This window comes from Tachypleus tridentatus, chromosome 10, assembly GCF_004210375.1.
Source record: "Tachypleus tridentatus isolate NWPU-2018 chromosome 10, ASM421037v1, whole genome shotgun sequence".
Lineage (NCBI taxonomy): Eukaryota > Metazoa > Arthropoda > Merostomata > Xiphosura > Limulidae > Tachypleus > Tachypleus tridentatus.
The window spans coordinates 36982050-37002256 of NC_134834.1; the positions used below are offsets into that span (position 1 = coordinate 36982050).

General features: G+C 34.8%; 1 protein-coding gene across 8 annotated transcripts in view; it reads right to left on the minus strand.

Annotated features, from left to right (window-relative positions):
* Positions 1-20207, minus strand: part of LOC143229062 (protein slit-like) — a 561294-nt gene that overhangs the window by 392515 nt on the left and 148572 nt on the right. For 7 of the 8 annotated variants that reach the window (XM_076460805.1, XM_076460803.1, XM_076460801.1 and 4 more), the window contains 3 exons: positions 11290-11361; positions 10417-10488; positions 9857-9928 (listed from right to left, as the gene is read on the minus strand). In XM_076460805.1, coding sequence (XP_076316920.1) covers positions 9857-9928; positions 10417-10488; positions 11290-11361 — 216 coding nt within the window. The remainder of the gene's footprint in view (positions 1-9856; positions 9929-10416; positions 10489-11289; positions 11362-20207) is intronic. The other variant, XM_076460804.1, reaches the window with a different exon arrangement.

Here is a 20207-nt window from a genome sequence, read left to right on the forward strand (position 1 = left end):
TAAAAGTCGCATTTCAAATCTTTTTCTTCTTGGCTCCCATAAGTTGTTCATCACGAATTATTATACTACACATATAAATAGTGTTTCATAACATCTATCGTCTCCCATCGTTTAGCACAACTAATGGGATCTGATACTGAACGAAAAGCTTCTTGGGCGGCAACTTGTGAGACAAGAGAAAGATCTGACAAATTATTTTAACACACTTTTTATTTTGAGCAGGAATGCACTGTATTGTTAGTCTGTTTTCATTGATGCTCTGCCCACATGCACTGATTTAACAGAAATAACTTATACCTGTCAACGCCCACACACTGTTGGTAGATCTCGTTTGTAACTATCATATCAGATGTGTTTCCATGGTAGCGTATCACACACAAGACAAACAAACGTTTAACAGAAATGTACTCTTTTTTTTTTTTAGATGTTATATATGGTTCACGGAAGATGATTTCGATGTATTCTTTTATACATTGTGTTGTAATTAAAATTTGACACTTACGTCAGAGCCCCCCCCCAGTGGCACAGCAGCATGTCTGCAGACTCACACCGTTCGAAACCGAGTTTCAATACCCGTGGTGGGCAGAGCTCTAGTAGCCCATTGCGTAGCCTTGTGTTTAATTCCAAACAAACAAATTTCGTCAGAAAAATGAATGTTACGATCAAACTAACTACACAAGGATATTATGACGTATTCTTTTTACGTTGTAATTAACATTTGACACTTACATCACAACATTGTATATTACGATGAAATGAATTACATAACAAAACACAAATTTTAATTTATCTCGGAAAACACCGAAAACTTCGCGCACGAAATGTTAATTGTTACGAGGCCTAAGTTAAACGCCACCCGCTAGTACAGCGGCATGTCTCCGGATTTACAACGCTAAAATCAGGGGTTCGATTCCCCTTGGTGGGCTGAGCAAATAGTCCGCTGTGGCTTTGCTATAAGAAAAACATACACACACACACCTAAGTTAAACTGTTTGACTAATTAATATTTACTTCAGCATTCAACGTAACTTATTCGGGTGGTTTGTTTAAATTCATTGCTCATTACAAATCGGGTTATTCAATACGTCATACATTTATTTATGCCATATGCATGAGCAGTTTTTAAAGTCTTTAGTCTGGATTTTTTTACTGCTAACACAAGTAGCACTCCTCAGACTGTAAACCTAAATATGGGTCGGAAACAAGGTTATTTTTACCACAATCACACAAGCAAACCGAATGTTCAAGAAAGAAAGAAAAAATGCAGAGCTGTTTTAATGCGAGCGGCTCCAGTCAATTTCTGTTTATCTTTAGGCTAGGGAAAAATACAATTTAGTGAGAGATATGTCTTAATGGGTGGTAGTGCTGACAGTGTGATTTTTTTTTTTTCTCTACTCTTGAAGTTAATATGTGCCATTGTTGAAAACATGTGGATATGCCGCCGTTGCGTAAAATATTGGGACCATCTGAAAATTGCAGTCAATACTTCAAATGATTCCAATGGTAATTAATAACATGCTTGCCTTGTTGGGAATTAAAATACAAAAAAAAAAAAAAAATTTAACATGACTAGCGGTTTTAATATCAGAATAAGACTCATTAAAGTTCTTAAAAACAAAACGCTACCTGGGGTTTGAATGTTTAATATATCTAACTTTATTAGTTTTTTAATTTAATTTTTATTAAGGTACTTTTATTGCTGTTAATGAATACTTATTTAAGACTATCATAAATATCTTAGGTTAGTCAAATCAATCAGTTGTTACTGTGTTTACAGTCGAAAATATTGTTAACTTTGGGTACATAATGGATTAAAGGATTTTATTAGTTATGTCAGGTTGATGTTTTGTTTCGCTCTAATTAGCTACATTGATTGGATTGGAAGTTAATATTTATTTTTTCCCAGCCAGTTATCAAACAATTCCTGTAACATCAATGTAATTGCGCAGAAATCTATGACATACCGACTTACTTAAAAACAGCAACAATCCAACTGTTAAAAACAACAGAAAAACAAACACAGACAATTGGGGCTTATATGTCTTTTTTGGCCTTTGACGCTGAACGTATATTTGAAAACAATTTTAAAAAATCTATATCGAACTTGATCTAAATGCCAAACTCAAGTTTCAACAGATGACATTAGCTTTAGATGTTTAGTCAAATACTAAAGAAAAGAAATAAATCAGCTGCTAGCTGACATTTTATTGGAAGGGATGAAAGGAGTTCAACTGCTGGTTATTGTGAGGTTAGAAAGGAAAGCAACTGGTAGTTAGCGTTTTATTGTTAGGGAAGAAAGGAAACCAAGTGGTAGTTAGCGTTTTATTGTTAGGGAAGAAAGGAAACCAAGTGGTAGTTAGCGTTTTATTGTTAGGGAAGAAAGGAAACCAAGTGGTAGTTAGCGTTTTATTGTTAGGGAAGAAAGGAAACCAAGTGGTAGTTAGCGTTTTATTGTAAGGAAAGAAAGCAGACTAAGTGGTTGCGTTTTAGTGCCCCTGAAACATCATGAATGATGAGCTTTGTCTTACGATTTAAACAGCAATCACCTAATTATATTGACTTTAAAACTCTCATATACTTTGTGATTATTATATATCTTTTGGGTTTAACCTTTTTTGGCCACAAGAAACTGACCCTTTTTTGTTCCTGATACACAGTTTATTGGTCAATGTATTTGTTTATTACTGCGTTTCGTAACCTCACTAGTACAATCGTCTTGGTATTCTTTTCTTAATTCAAAGCTGACTGAAGGCAAGAAAAAATATCAAACATTTTCCCCATTTATAAGTTAATATATATAAATAAGTAATCTTCACTTAAAGACAGCAACATTCTTACCCCAAGTAGCCTTATACGTTAATTTTTAATAAAAAAAAATATGTAAATGTGGTTTTAACTGCTGTAGGTAAATTTCAACACGTCTTTATAAATATAAGTAGTGCCATGCTGTGTTTGTGTCACGTGAAGAGTACTATCTTTGAAAGTATTCATTTAGAAGCATGGAACTAATATTTACAGTGAATTATGTACACATTGAAATGTAAGTTTGTAATAATATTTAACCTTTTGCCCCATGTAAGATTTTTGAAAATTCAAAAGTACCAAACATGTGTGGAAATGATGAGATATGGTGAATGTTTTGTAACAAGATGTGTATCCGCATTGGTACTGATTCAGCAGGTTTCATCCATGGAAGTCAAATCTTTCTCCATCTTCATTCCTATACATCACATCATTATCCATATTCGACCCTACACGTCACTGGGGTTGTCACATCATTATTCATCTTCGACACTACGAGTTATAGAAGTTTTTTTTTATTTCTCGAAATTTCACCCTAAATGATACAGAGTTAGTGACATCTCTCTTCACCCCTAATCCTATCTCATATAAAAGTTACGTTTTCTATTTCCAACCATACATTATTCTCCATCTCCATTCCTACGTTATAAAGGAGCAGTCACAACTTTCTCCATCTTGAACCCTACGTGATACAAGAGTAGTTACCTTTATTCTAATTTCAAAGTTAACACAACAGATCTTTCTCGATGTGATTGAAACAAAGCTCTGTGCTGTTGGTCATTGGCTGTTGATATAAATACAACCTGCAGCTTTTTGGAACCAACACATATTTTGGTGGTAAGATACTTCAGGTAAGTCGTAGCCCTACCCCAGCGCTCTTATTATCATAAGGAAACATTGTGCATAGTTAGCTTTGGATAGTGTGAAACTCTTGTATGCTCCCCGGTGAGACAGCGGTACGTCTACAGACATATAACACTAAAATTCAGGTTAGATTCCACACGATGGACACATTAGATAGTTCAAAGTGGATTTTTTCTAAAAGAAACAAACAAATTAACAAATACATTTCTGTAAACGTGCCAAAATCACATTTGTGTTGATGGAGAGAAATGTTGAATGTCATGAAAGTATATGGAATGCTAAGGATCGGAAGAAGTTTGTTGTGCTTGGAAAGAAATTCTAGACAGAGGAATACATCTTCAAAATATTGAGAAACTCCCAGGCTAATGCTTACATTCCGAAAACACGATGTCAACAAACATAACACAGCTGAGGTATGACTTTAAAAAAGATTAATTTGTTCTTGATTGCATTTTATGTGATAGAGTTATTCCAGAATATAGATTTCATCACTGAAATACCAAACTTCAAGAAGGGTTAAAAGTATCTTCTTAAAAACGAAGTAAGCTATTCCATAGAGGTAAATCGAACCTCTAGTTTGAGCATAGTATATCCAAATACTTACCAGGTTTTTCCACCTGGTGACGACTAGCTTTGAGCTTTCTACTGTCTTATTGAATATGATTATAGCTCTCATTGTTATCAAACAAGACTCAAATTAGTCTGTGTTACTCGTTTTAATTCAATCACGGCGTCATCTGACATAACTCTAATAGGTCATGAGCTCAAACCACTTATATTTAAATCCCGTTTTGAGGTTCTTGGGACTAAAATTAAAAGACGTTCTTTCGTTCTTATACTAGAAGTTCTAGTCCTGTAATCCGCCACTATTTTAATTTATTTTATAAAACTTCTGCGTTCAATTGGTGTAATATGGAATTTCCATATGCTAAATACGCATAAATATGTAAAGTCGCATTATATATGTATGGGACAGGCCAATCAACGAGCAGTATTCTCATAATTTGTCCATAAATCTCGTAGGATCTCAAAACAGTCACCACTTTGGAGCTCAAACTTACCGAAAAGTTGAATTTACGGTGTTGTAAGCATCACCAATCGGTCGAAAGAGAAGCAGTAAAACAAAACATTTACAGCCACCTAGTGGAAAAGTACAGAAACTGTTTATAGAAATGGCTCAGTTTAAACGTTGAATGTCAGGGCATTGGGACTTATAATATACGATTCGAATCTGTGGAGTTCACTGACATTCCTTCAGCGATAGGACATCATCCTTCTTGCTGTCGTCGATTCAATGGCAAAAGTTCATTTAAACTGAGTGAGGAAATGTGTGCCAATCGTTCACAGGAGTACTTGATGTAGAAGACGTGCATCGATATCACCATCTTCAAGGAAGAAGGTCTGCCCTTCGGGGTCAGTCTCTATTTCCAACACTCTCAGCTGTGTGTCTTACTTGTAAAAACGTAACTTGGTTCGTTATTCAACGAAGTAAGACCCAAAAGATGTGTTAATTGAAACCAAAACTTTCAATGCAGGCGAATATGTTGTGACTTTTATTATTGTTATTACCAGGGAATATCTTGTTCTATTATAGTGTAGAGTCACCATATCATTTAAAATTCGGAATGACATAAACAGCAGTGTATTGAAACTGAAGTCAAAATAATTAAAATGGTTTATATGAGTGTTTATTAACGTTTAGATGACGTGACAAAATTCGTTAAATGTCGTATTTTACACGGAGTAATATATATAAGTATACACATATAATAAGTATAAAAAAATTCGATAAATTTCAAAACAGTGATACAAAAGAAATTATACAAAGTACAGCAAAACAGTAATTTTTAAAATTTATTAGTGTGTGTGTTTTTCTTTTAGCAAACCAACTTTAGGCTATCTGCTGTGTCCAGCGATGGGAATCGAACTCCTGATTTTAGCGTTGTAAATCCGAAGACTTACCGCCTTCCCAGCCGGGAAGTTATTGGTGGGAAGGGAAATAACTGGATATACTCATTTGGTTTGTTTGTTTGTTTTGAATTTCGCGCAAAGCTATACGAGGACTATCTGAGCTAGCCGTCCCTAAGTTTGCCGTGTAAGGCTAGAGGGAAAGCAGCTAGTCATCATACCCACCGCCAACTCTTGGGATACTCTTTTTAACAACAAATAGTGGGATTGATCGTCATAATATAACGCCCTAACGACTAAAAGGGCAAGCATGTTTGGTGCGACGGGGATTCAAACCCACGACCCTCAGATTACGAGTCGAGTGTCTCAACCACCTGGCCATGCCGGGCCTACTCATTTGGACATTCTTATATAGGTGGATTAGCGTAGTTATATCACCTTCACTATATAATATCTCGTTACTGTAGGGATCGGCCTGGCATAGTCAGGTGGGTCAAGGCGTGTGACTCGTAATCTGAGGTTCACGGGTTCGCATCCCCGTCGCACCAAACATGCTCGCCGTGGGGGCGTTATAATGTGACGGTCACCCCCACTATTCGTTGGTAAAATAGTAGCCCAAGATTTGGCGGTAGATCATGATGACTAGCTGCCTTCCCTCTAGTCTTACACTGCTAAATTAGGGAGTAATAATCAAGCGTAGATAACACTTGAGTAGCTTTGCGCGAAATTCATAAAACAAACAAATAATCAGAGTACTATACATCAATGTCTAGAGGGCAAAACTGTCCTTGACGTTATACTATTATTATACCAAACGAAACTTTTAATATAGACCCCACCCTTCCATGCTACTATCTGGATTTTCCCGGTAATACCACATCAATGGTTCTAAAAGTTTGTTTTTCTTTCCAAAGAGATCCCTACAGTTGGTTTTGGTTGGGTTTTGGAATTTCGCGCAAAGTTACTCGAGGGTGATCTGCGCTTGATTATTAGTTCTTCTTACTAATATTTTTTTCTAAGTATCAACCACCTTCCCACTTTCACCTGCAGATAGCACATTTCGTCTTTGTTTTGTTGACAGACGTGAGACTGGCAAAACTGAAGTTAAATCTGGTAAACTGGATACCGTCAACGCAATTTGAGTCGTACTTCCGTCGGTACGTGAAGACAAAACAGGGCACATTACATAATAACACGCCCTATTTATTTTATATGTTTCTTTTCCACAAAGTCAAATCTAACTATAATTCATCTAAGGAATGAATATGTTATATAAAAGTCGCTCTATCCTTCCTTTTGATGTAAGTTGTTATGAATACTTGTTGCTGTTTAATATTAGTATTAATGAATGTTTTATGTTGTTATATTAAGTTACGCACATAACCATTTCATTTATTTATTTTGTTTGTTGGAAGTTAGCTACAAAGATACATAATGGGCTATCTGTGCTCTGTCCACCACAGGTATCGAAACAAAAGATATACAGCTGTTTTACCAGGGTGCATTTGTTTAGTTTTATATAAATTAAGAACATGTTCATTGCAGTCATTCAGCTTAGCTATCTGTTTATAAGTTCTTTCTCTAGAATAGAGTAATCAAAGCCTAATTATCATCCTGGATTCGAACCAATGTTAGCCTTTACTCCTGGTAGCCTTTCATAATTATCTTCTTTTTCAACTATTTACTCATATTTAAATATTTTCAAATGTTATTTTGTGAGAAAATACTTAAATAATTTCAAAAAGTGTAAACATTAAAAACATTTTAATATTTATTTTGTTCAAAAATTAAATATCGTACTACTTTGTTTGTCTCACGTCTTATTAACTTTAGTTTGTTCTACTTACACATCAATAATACCTTCTGTAAAGGTGTTTTAACACTCATTCCTTTTACAAATTAATGCATAGAACCACCCTTGAAAGGAAATAAAATTTGTCCTGACTGGTTTCTGAAATTTTCAGTAGCGTCCTCTTCAGTTTGAAGAAAAGTAATAAGGAACTACTGATGTAGTTTCGACGTGTACTTCTACCCGACTAGCTTAACATCTGAGTTATGCAGGTCTGTAGCAAATTATGACAAAGTGCATATGTTTTGAAAAAAGTACAATTTCACATTTCCATAAAATTATTATTGGTGGATCAACAGATTTGAATATTTACAGTATATAATTTCAGCTCTGGGCATTAAGTACTTTGTGAAATGGTATAAAGACGTAACACGATAGGAAGTGCCAAAACTGCACTGTCGCACTCTTTTTCTTTTTTTTTTTTTGGCTTAATTTCGTCGTGACAAAAAAAAACAACAACCCTGGGAAACATTCTTCAGTAGAACCTAAAAACAAACAAACACTAAAGCACGTATGTTATTGACTATACAAAACTGTATAGAAACCTTAGACACCCGATGCTGGAATCAAATTAATTTTCTACTCATATTTTCCAACTTCATTCAGCGACTCATAACTAGCACGGGTTATGCTCAATTTAAAACAGTCATGATGTTACGAAACATGTTTATAATGTGCCTGTATTAATGAACACAAGTTTAATGTATCTGTCTTAATGCTCTAACGACCACCGTCACTTTTACGATTTGAATATACCACACAACCAAATCTTTTATACAGCACATATATAATGAAGCGAAAACTTTTTTAAATACTGGTGAAGTTTTATTTCACGATCTGATAAAATTAGGTTCAGCTTACGCTTAAAATCAGGCCTAGGCTTTAATTTCTATGCGATAGAAATATCTTTCACGCGATAGTTATACAGTATTCAGTATATCCTGTGATTTTATTTTATGAATTTCACGTGTGACAGAGATATTCAAATTATTGTGGCCAAGTTTGTGATTTATTTGTTGGCTACAAGAATGTGTTTTTTGAAAGCAGTGACCATAGTGGCCCTATGTTACTATCCTAAATCAGCTGCTATGTTATATCTCATTCTCTAATAGGCAGTTTCTACTTTATTTAACTGAATACAGTATTACTTCACATGACGTTAATGTGTTTATGTGATGCGCTATGTAAGCTTGTTTCAGTGAACGTTTTTCCAGTAGTCTTGTTTAACTCGCTGTCATCTGGCTGTTGTGTTTGTCAATGACTCTACAATGTATCGTGTTTTTATGTTATACTCTGAGACAACTGCTGTGTTATAGAACATTTTTCTAATAGGCCTGTTTACTCAACATGACCCCATCGTGTGCTATGCCTCTACGTTATATTCTCAAACACTGAAAACTTCAACAGTACGTCTGTTTTACTGGCTGTAAACTGGCTGAAGTTTTAATCAACATTGCGGTATAGTGTGTCTATGCTGCCACCTAAGCCATTTTTTGAATCACATGATCCAATAGTGTGTCACGCGCGTGTCTACTGTTTGGTTTAACTTGAAGACTTTCCATCAACATCCACTCGTCTCAAGAACCTTCCATTAGCTTTTTATAAAGGGAAATTAGTGTACCAGGAAGATGTTTGATGTATCGAATTGTAAGGCTAAAGGAATTTTGAAAGTTTGTTTTCTAATGTACAGTGCAACAAAAAGAAAAACCACCGATAGGCAAGTGACCACAGTAGACATAGCTTGACTAATGTTTTGAAGCAGTACTAAAGAAAATAGATTTCAGCATATTAAAACTGGAATGAATGAGGAGTTTAAAAAAAAATCAAAGATCGTTGAAATAATACTAGTCTCTACTTATATAGTTCAAGCTTATAGTTGTACCATGATATTCTTTAATGATTGGTTGAGTCAGTTCTAATCTCATTCTATTGAATCATCGCATAGCTATGAACAATTAAACTAAACATCATAAATAAACTTTAAAAACATTAGTTAAAACAGAAAGAAAAACGGTCCTTTAAGCAACTCAAATTAAAGTTACAAAAAATATAAAAAAGCTGAATACAGAATCAAATGTGCTTTGTGTTCTAAATGTACTTTAATTTTGTTTCTGTGATCTAATGTTTTTATTGCTCTGCCATTGTCAGGTAATTTCATAAATTTCGAGCATAAGGTAAATTCATAAATATATACTAACTTTATTCTTAAACCTGATTGTTACTTATTTTAAAAGTCATTCGAGAACTAAAAACAAATTCGAAAACCTGTCAACGCTGTACATCATGGTTAATCTATACACACGTTACGTAACACTTTATATCATAAAACAGAACATAAACTAAAAATAAATTAAATAAAACAAGTTATATTCAACTCACAGTAAAAACAAATTATATTCAACTCACAGTAAAAACAAGTTATATTCAACTCACAGTAACTGCAATGAAGTTAATCCCTTGAACATTTCCTTTGGAAGCTCTGTTATTTTGTTGCCATAGAGAACCCTGAACGAGAAGAAGTGTAAGTTATTTTTAAGAAACATCTTCACTTGTATAAACTAGATTGAGTTCACTTTGTGATTTAACATTTCAGACGAAAACCGGAATCGAGTTCAAGCTTAATTATTAGTTTATTCAGGTATTTACGTTTTCACAATACTTAAATTGATCCACATCAACATATTCAATTATTTCTACTCGAAGTGGTTTCTGGTAACGTTTTTATCCATTTAAAAGAATATATACGAAATTCTAAAATTATATTTTCATTATAAGAAAACAAACCATAACGTATGAAAAAAACTCATGATACAAAATATTTTATGTCTTATTATCAAACCAGAGAAAAACAAACAAAAAACGTTAACTGTAACACTCAACAGTATTCCTACTCGTATTAGTGTTTAGGCACGTAAATATATATGAACAGTGTAAACAAACAAAGGCATTGACAGAGACACAGAGCTGATAATGTACAAAACATCTGAACTTACAGAGACGTTAGGTGTTTTAAGCCATGAAAAGCATCTCCAGCAATTTTATCGATCTGGTTGTTACTGAGGTCTCTGAAATCAACTATCATTAATTAGTCAAGACAGTTATAATACGTTTTGTTGTTATAAAGCAAAAAGCTGATCGTCAAGATCTGTAAACATTCTTGTTCCTGTCCTGTACTTTTACAAAACATAAATTTTGTTATTCTAACCTACTGAAGGTATTCCGTGTGATATATATACATATATATATTCACGAGTTAAGAAGAGCTTAAAAATCATTGAAAAATAATTCTATGATCAATAGGTCTAATAATATCGTATATAAAGTTCTGTCTGAATAAACAAATGTTGACAAAAACTTATGTTAATCTGCTTTATTTAATAAGTAAAAAAAATATTCATGAACAAGTTCTTCGTCAAAAAGATACTATTTAAAATAAAGTAACTTCGGTTACATTAACAGTATTTCAAGTGGAGTGACTAATTGCATTAAATGTATTTAAACTGTAAACACCAAGGGTGGAGAAACATGTGCGTGACGAGAAAGTAAATTATATAGTTTGTACCTAAGAGAGATATTTTATATATGAAAGTCAAGATATGTTAGGCTGCTTGTCGGAAATGGCAGAAATGCAATCTCTCATCTTTGTTCTGATTATCGTGTCAAAAGTACGAAGTTATTGAACAAGGATTTATTACTGAGCGATCCATAACACGTAAAAGGTTTCGAAATAACATCTTCTTTACATCATAATGTATTTGATTTCAAATTATCAGTTCTGTCTTCTTCTAAGAACAAGTGCTGTAGCTGTAAAGCGTTTTTAAAAATGATGATGCTACAACTGTGGTTATTCATCAGTTCAAACTTACATTCTTCTTAAACGTGGGTACAAGGCGAATGCTCCAGGTGGTACCTCGGTAATTTCGTTGTGTTCCAGTCTCCTAAAACATAAATAAAAATATTTTAAGTCAGCGGAAATGAAGTTTTGCAACTTCCTTTATTGTTAGAAAGATAAAAAGAGCTATTACTTCACAAAACCCAATAAAGGGCGTCTTTGTTCATTGACGTATTGGACAATGTAATTCCAGCAAGGAAGATTTTGTTGGTTTTTAGTTCAGACGAAAAGCTGCACCATAGGCTATTTATGCTGTTCGCACCTCAAAGAATGAGCGCTGAATTTTAGCGACATCAAAAAATTATCATTTCACGATTTCTCAATTTTAGTAACGATCTGAATTTACTTTTAAATTACTCTAGTTGTGATCTTTAGTTAGTTTACTTTCGATCACAAGTTCAGAATAAATATATTTTACATTAAAATGAAACCATAATCTGTAGCTCGTTAGAATACTGAATATGTTCAGGAGACGCTTTTTAATCTTGAAACTTTCCACTGGTTGGAACTTTAAAATACTATATTTAAGGGTATATATAAATATCTCAGATGAGTGTCAGTTGAGTGTTTGAATATTTTACCCGTTCGTTGTTTAGCGAACAGCTACATAAAGGACTATCTGTGCTCTGCCCACTGCAGGTATCGAAGCCGTATTTTTAACATTGTAAGCTCTCCGATTTACTGCTGAGCCACTGGGGATGTGTTTGCTTAAGTTATATGTATATATAATTTAGAAACTTGTGCTCTTAAACCAAAACCTGCGATATTTATTCTGCAGCGCACCCACACAGGATTTTCATTCATACTTAATAAAAGTTTATTAACCACGTGTGAGAGAGTTAGTTCTAAACCTGACAAATGTTTAAGTCAAGCTGAGCAAAACCAAAAAAAATCCTCCTTGAGTTTATTTTAAATCAAGTTTTTTTTAGTGATACTGTTCACTGCAAGTAACAGTATTGGTAGGAGATGAGTATTGATTGTACAGAGTTTTAAACTGTAATAGAACGACTTCATGTTTTGTTCGAGTACTAAACCTCTTTTGGTGTAGTGGTTTGTACCTTCTTTGTTTTACGTATCCTGTGAAATGACCTTTGACCATTTGAGTACTCTCCTTTATCGTATTTCTAGTACTCTTAATAAAATTACCCATAACCCCCCCCAAAAAAAATCTCGTCTCTTACAGAGTAATTGTTATAAGGTCAGACAGACACAAAGTTACTTTAAATTTTGATTTATTGGTTTGCACGTTTGGTTTTACATCACTTTTCCGTAGTACTTAGATAGGAAACAAGATGGAGAACAAATAAAGTGATAGTTAGCGAAAGTCAAAATAGATTGTTTATTTTTTTTCTTTAGTAAAGAGAGAAATATAACTATTAAAGTTCATTACATGTAAAACGCTATGTAAAATAAATTTACCAAACTTGTGTTTATTTGTTGTTTTTTAATTTCGCACAAAGCTACTCGAGGGCTATCTGTGCTAGCCGTCCCTAATTTAACAGAGTAAGACTAGAGGGAAGGCAGTTATTCATCACCACCCACCGCCAGCTCTTGGGCTACTCTTTTACCAACGAATAGTGAGATTGACCGTTACATTATAACGCTCCCACGACTGAAAGGGCGAGCATGTTTGGCGCGACGGGGATTCGAACCCGCGACCCTCAGGTTACGAGTCGAATGCCTTAACCCACCTGGCCATGCCGGGCCAACCAAATTTGTGGCTTAACTACGTAACATATTACAGAAATGATTTCAAAAGTACTACTAACAGCGCATCATTGCTTTGCAACAATAACAAAAAATAATTTACTGTCTTAGGTACAACGATTAACAACGGTATAACGATAACTCAAAAAAGGTTTCTATAGCATTTGTGTGTTTACAAGCAGTATTCTCGTAAACAGTACTTGAAATTTAATCCTAGATGACCAATTATTTAACTTCGTTAACTTTTGGTACAAAATAAATTAAGTTGGTTCTCGTAGTCTTATTTCTTATATCATTTCCGCTTAAGTAAACCATTCTGTTTACCAAATGTCTCTGTCCAAACAACTCGTTGATCACACCTATTTTCTACAGAAAACAAAGAGAGAACTATGCATCGTCATTAGTAGTTGAGGAACCTAATATAGTAGTTTCGGATTTCAAATGTGCACTATACGACAACCACTGGGTTATTATTTTAATGTCCGCTCAATTTCGTCAACCGGTTTCTTCAAGAAACGGCAATGAGCTCAAGTCGATTACGTTTCGAGTGAGCACGAGATGAGTGAAGTGATAATGGATTATAATAACACGATATATGTGTAGCGGGTAAAACATGCTTAACTTGTGAAATATGTTTTTTTAAAGAAATACAAACAGCATATCAGTCTTCTCAGAGATATTTCATTTTCCTGAAATGGTCCCCAAATATATTCTGATATTTTTATATTAAAACCTTTAATATTATTAAAATTATCACACGTTGACTGCACACACAGATACACGTGCGTGTGTGTGTGTTTATACATATTGCGAAAGCCTTTCCTCTTAAATAATTATTTATAAAACAAGATAATAAGTTACAGTAAAATATATCTGTGCATAGATTTTAATTCATGTTCACCCAACATGTTTATCGAATATATTCTGAAAATTCAACATGTAAAACTAAAAACCTGGTAGTTTAAACAACAAAAAGCAAAATTATCTCCATACCCCAACAGGCACAGAAAATAGTAAACTAGTAATATAATGAATGAGTGACAAATGTAAATACATTCTTTATAAATTTTATTTTTTTACGAGTATGTTTTTCTTATGAAATATAATTATAAGGCTTTCAAAGAAGTGGAAATTGAGAATGGATGGGTTTCAAACCCTCGACCCTCCCTAAGAGGTCATTGGTAAAATGAGTCACGGTTTAGAATCTCAGTCTCAATTTTCTCTTCTTCAAATTTGTGTCTAACTTTACAGGACAGTGTGCTACCTGTAAAGCTTTTTAAAAAGTAGAAAAACTTATGATTATTACATTTTGGAATTCCTTCCAAGCCGATAAATCAAACCATGCAAACTGTAGTTTAAATGTTTCATATTACCATTCTAAGAGTAGCTAAGCTTCGGATTCCGTAGAGAAACAAGAAGGAATCCTCAACAGCCGCGGTACTTGAATTTCTTAAAGACAAAATTAGAGTAAGTTAATCTATGAGACTTTTGTTTCTCTTTTTATTAGCTACATTTTTGTGCGCCAGCAATACAAAGCTCGCGACGCGCGTATACCTGATTCAGTTAGTCTACCCTCAAATTGAAGTTATTTTAAAAAGGATTATAATAAATTAATCTATAAAACCTTGGGCGTGGTCGAATAAATCAGTCGAAAGGATTTGACTTTCTGAGTCGAAAAAGGTAATTAAATATCTAATCAGGCAAGATATGATGAGCTATGAGCTAAATGTTTTTACTTGGAAAACAAGAACTCAGAGCTGTTTTATGATCCGCTGTGCCGCGGCTAAAATATGGATAACCTTTGGTATATTTAGAGAAACAATGCTTTTACTCGTTTATACTTTAGAAATCGTCATTAATATACTCTTCAAAAAAAGAAACGCAAAAGGCAAAATATGAGACAAATTGTTAACAATTTTATTCCGGGTAGTTCTGTATGACATGTGTGAAATTTTGCACATTCACTGCTGAACATCCAAAGTCTGCAAAGGCGAAGTCCACGCTCACTAGGTGAAGTTTAACGTCACTCAACGTCAATAACGAGTATGCCCCCCGTGAGCATCAATAACTGCTTGGCATCTCCTGCCCATGGAAGCGATGAGATGACGGATCACATCCTGTGGAATGGCTGTCCACTCAGCCTGCAAAGCTGCTGTAAGCTGAGGTAGAGTCTGCGGTTGAAGTTGTCGCCGTCGCAGACGTCGGTCCAACTCGTCTCAAAGATGTTCTATGGGGTTTAAATCTGGTGATCTGGAGGGTCAGGGAAGAACGTTGATGTTGTGGTGTCTCAAGAAGACAGTGGTGAGTCGGGCTGTGTGAGGACGGGCGTTGTCATGTTGAAAAACGTCGTTGACGTTCACCATGATGGGTTGCACATGGGGCCTAAGAATCTCGTAGACGGTTGCGTACGGTCTGATCGTAAATCCTACGTAGCCCTGGTATGGTTGAAGCAGTAGACGTCGCAGTGGTGGTCCTATCCCGAAGGTGACGTAACCGCATGTTGCGATCTTGTGCGGAGTTGATCCATGTTGTTGGTGACGATTCCATAGCCTTGTGATGGTGCTTGGGTGGACATTCATAGCTCTGGCAACATCTGATCGAGATTCGCCTGCTTCCAAGCGACCAATGGTGTTGTTGCGTTGTGCTTCAGTCAGTCTTGGCGTAACTGTATTGCGTGTCGGTGGCTTAACACTGAGCTATGGAAACCGAGAACCCGTCACTTTTATAGGGATTTTGCACATGTTGCACTTGCAGAACATTCAGATCTCTCAAACAAATTTATTGGACATGCATGCGTTTTGGCGAAAAATCCGATGTTTTCCTCCGTTTTCAAAGTGCACAACATTTATTGTCATTTTGGTCTGACAATCAGTGCCTTAACACGTGTAACATCACATACTCTGAGCTTGTAACGTTATTACATATATTTCTCTTTAAAATAACAAAAATATCCCTTTTGCGTTTCTTGTTTTGAAGAGTATATTATTTTCATTCTCATAAGACAGTAATATATCACATTAATTCTACAGCGAGTTTGGGTGACTTACAACTCTTTTAGCAAAATGCACGAAGAAATATTATAGGTAGGATAAAACGCTGAGAGTTGCGTAACAGTTTTTTCAAATGCTAAGTCTTTACTGTAGATTGTTTACTTTTAAACTCTGGCGATATTTGTTTTGAATATACTTTTGATTTTGTTAACGCCGATGGAGTTGGAGGTAAATCATTCATTTATATGAACCTGCGTGTATCCACGTGTTTAAAACCCCATGATTTAGATTTAAAAAATTAAAGATTATGAAACCTAAAAACCTTTTATTATATGCACTCTAAACGACTTTGGCTTTTATCTTACGATACAGGTCAACAGACAGCAGTTAAGCGCTAAAGTTTTACAAATTCCAATGTACATTTTTTAAATCTTAGAAAGATGTTGTTGCCCTTAAAATACCACTTCAAGTCTTAAAATAAACTATTCAATTCAAAAGCATTTGGAAAATGTGTGTATTTGGTTCAAAACAACACAAAAATAATCAAATTGCAATAAAATTGTTCTCATCTCTTGAAATATTTTGAAGTTTAGAATATCAGGTTCACTAGTTGATTAAAGATTGACATCAAGCAGCATCAGTAATAATGTATCTTTGGATCAGTAGTAGCAGGTTGGGTTTGGCTTTTTGTGGTTAGCGTCTCGGGTTATGGATCAAAAGGTTTAAGGTTCAAGACATATTGCACTGAACACAGTCCACACTTTGGGCTGTGAGCGTGTCATAAGTGAACTGTTAATCCCAAAGTTTGGTTGAAGTTTCAGTCTAGGAGACACTTTTCGGTTATTGAATTTTCATTTAAAATATTATATGTAAACTATCATAATATAATATTATTATTTCACTGGTTTTTAATAGATTTAAATAAATAATTCAAGTGTGTGATAGGCTTTTATGATTTGATATTTTGTACCCATTATAACATAGTACAGTCACCATTCTCATGGCAAAAGTCGTTATAAATGAAATTGATGACAACGATATATATATATACACTATTGGATAAGCCCCCCGTTAGTACAGCGGTAAGTATACGGACTTACAACGCTAAAATCAGCGGTTCGATTCCCCTCGATGCGCTCAGCAAATAGTCCGATGTGACTTTGCTATAAGAAAAACACACACACACTGTTGGATTGTTCAGTAATAGATAACTAGACATTTTTTGCCTGAGGTGCCGTGCTTAGTACTGGAATCACTTTGCGTTTATCGGCTTTTCAAGTAAAATATTTTAACAGTAATTATTATACAATAATAATATTACTATTTCACTGGTTTAAAAAGTGTGACGAAGCCATCGGCGGCAAGTACTTGTAACTGCCTGCTCGCCCTCTGATAAGTAGTTCAAAACTAGATGCGGGTTTAGATCAATGAGCTGTAGAGAAACATGACCAGGCCTTTTGGCCTATAACATGCTACTGATGTCGAAAATTCCAGAACCATTATATTTATTATGCAAATATGAAATTACAATCACCATTTTAAACACTCATGGTAAGTGCACTTGTATTATAATAAAACCAGTTCAGTAGAATAGGAGAATACAGCACTAATAATATAATAAAACCAGTTTAGTAGAATAGGAGAATACAGCACTAATATTATAATAAAACCAGTTTAGTAGAATAGGAGAATACAGCACAAGTATTATAATAAAACCAGTTTAATAGAATAGGAGAATACAGCACTAGTATTATAATAAAACCAGTTCAGTAGAATAAAATAAATTTTATATAGACTTTGATTCAAGTGTATATATACACATATATAAAATTGCAGTTGGCAAAAATCAATTAGTTCTCTATAGCTTATGCTCATTCTATTTTAATCCATAAATACGTAATTACCGCCCAACTCTGCAATTTGTGTTTGTGTTTAGTCAAGTTTAGTCAAACTTTAGTCAAGTTTGAAACTTTTTCCCGACATGGCCAGGTGGTTAAAATACTCGACTTGTAATCTGAGAGTCGCGGGTTCGAATCTCCGTCACACCAAACATTCTCCCTCTTTCACTCGTGGGAGCGTTATAATGTCACGGTCAATTCTCTATTCATTGATAAAAGAGTAGCCCAAGAGTTGGCGGTGGGTGGTGATGACTAGTCATCACTCTAGTCTTATACTGCTAAATTAGGGACGGCTAGCGCAGATAGCCCTCGTGTAGCTTTGTACAAAATTCAAAACAAAACAAACAAGTTTGAAACGCAAGAATAACACTATGTAACAAAATTTTTACTTTTTCTTGTTCCTGGACAGAAAGTGTTATTTCCCAATTGCTTATGCCTAAAGTAAACGGAAAAAAAACCTATTTTTCTCTTCAAACTTTGCTTTTGTGACTTTGGTAATAAATTTTTCAAATTTACCCATTTTCCAGAACATTTCAGATAGATTCATTGCTGAGTAGCTGATAGAGAATTTTCTCGAACTTATAATAATTTGAAGAACTTTTTAGAATGTTGTAGAAGCCTTAAAGCTTTGCTACTCCATAACGGGAATAAGTATCCGTCTCTTCCCTTGGCTCATTCGGTGCACCTCAAAGAGGAATACAACAGCGTCAAGGCCTTGCTAGAAGCCTTGAAGTATAATGAGTATGGCTGGTAGGTGATCGAAGATTTCAAAATGGTGGCATTCCTGATGGGTCTCCAAGGAGACTTTACCAAGTTTCCTTGTTACCTTTGCCTTTGAGACAGCAGGAACACCGCAGCGCACTACAATAGGAAGCAGTGGCTACAACGGACCGAGTTCTCTGTGTGGAGGCACAATGTCAAGTGTGAGCCACTAGTGGATCTACAGAAGGTGTTGTTCCCACCATTGCACATAAAATTGGGTCTTATGAAACAACTTGTAACAGCTCTTGATAAGGAGTCTGCAGCCTTCAAGTACCTTTGAAACTTCTTCCCTAAGTTGTCTAAGGCAAAGGTCAAAGCTGGTGTCTTCGTTGGACCACAAATAAAGAAGATCCTGGAGTGCACAGATTCCTCAAGAAGCTCAATAGGAAGGAAAAAACTTGGCTTTATCGCAGTGGTTCGGGGCTTCTTTGGCAATCACAAGGCCGAAAATTAATTGGAACTGGTTAAGGCTCTGGTGAAGAACTACAGCAAAATGGGCTGCAGGATGTCCCTGAAAGTCCATATCCTTGACGCTCATCTTGATAAATTCAAGGAGAACATGAGAACATACTCTGAGGAATAAGGCAAGAGCTTCCACCAAGATATACTGGACTTTGAACGCCGCTACCAAGAAGCGTATAACAAAAACATGATGGGAAACTATATTTGGGGGCTGATACGTGAAAGTGATTTATATTACAGTCGCAAATCTTGAAAAACTACTCACTTCTAAACATTTTTTATATGTTGTTTTATTCAGACCTTATGTAAATGGAAATGTGCAAATTTGCCCGTTTTTACATAGAAAATATGTTAATTTCTAAATTTCATTATCCAAGTCACAAAAGCAAAGTTTGAAGGGAATAATGGCCATTTTCTGTACTTTTACAACGTAAGCAATTAAGAAATAACACATACTACGCAGGAACTAAATTTGTGTTACATAGTGTAATCCTGGAAAAAATCTGCAATGCTTGAATAAAATAATAAAAAACAAATAATGGTAATCATAAAAACATTTCTTTGGATAAAGGATGATACGTCAAGACTGTTGCCAAAAACCGAACAGTCAGCTTATTTCTGAAATGAGAGATTTACCAAGTTTGTATAAGTATCCATAAGCGAATGTTCCCTGCACAAGCATAATAAGAACTGTCATTCACTGAGACTTTAAACCACTGATGTGGTGAAGAATCGATTCTTTGGGTACATATTTTCACACAGAGAATACAATAATGACAGACTCGTAAAATAATACCCTATAACACTTGTTTCGTTAGTGAACTAAACAAACAAAACAATTAAAGGGTCTTTTTTGCTTGTTTCTACTGTTTCCTTCTTTTACAAACTGAAGAAAAATAGTACATTTTTATAAATTAGGTTTCTTTTCTATTGAATTTCGCGCAAAGCTATACAAGGACTATCTGTGCCTGTCGTCCTTAATTTAGCAGTGATAGTGTATCTCAAGATAGCCGGTATGAGTATTAACACTTTTACTAATAAAGCAATTACGTCAATTTCAGTTTAACAGAGAA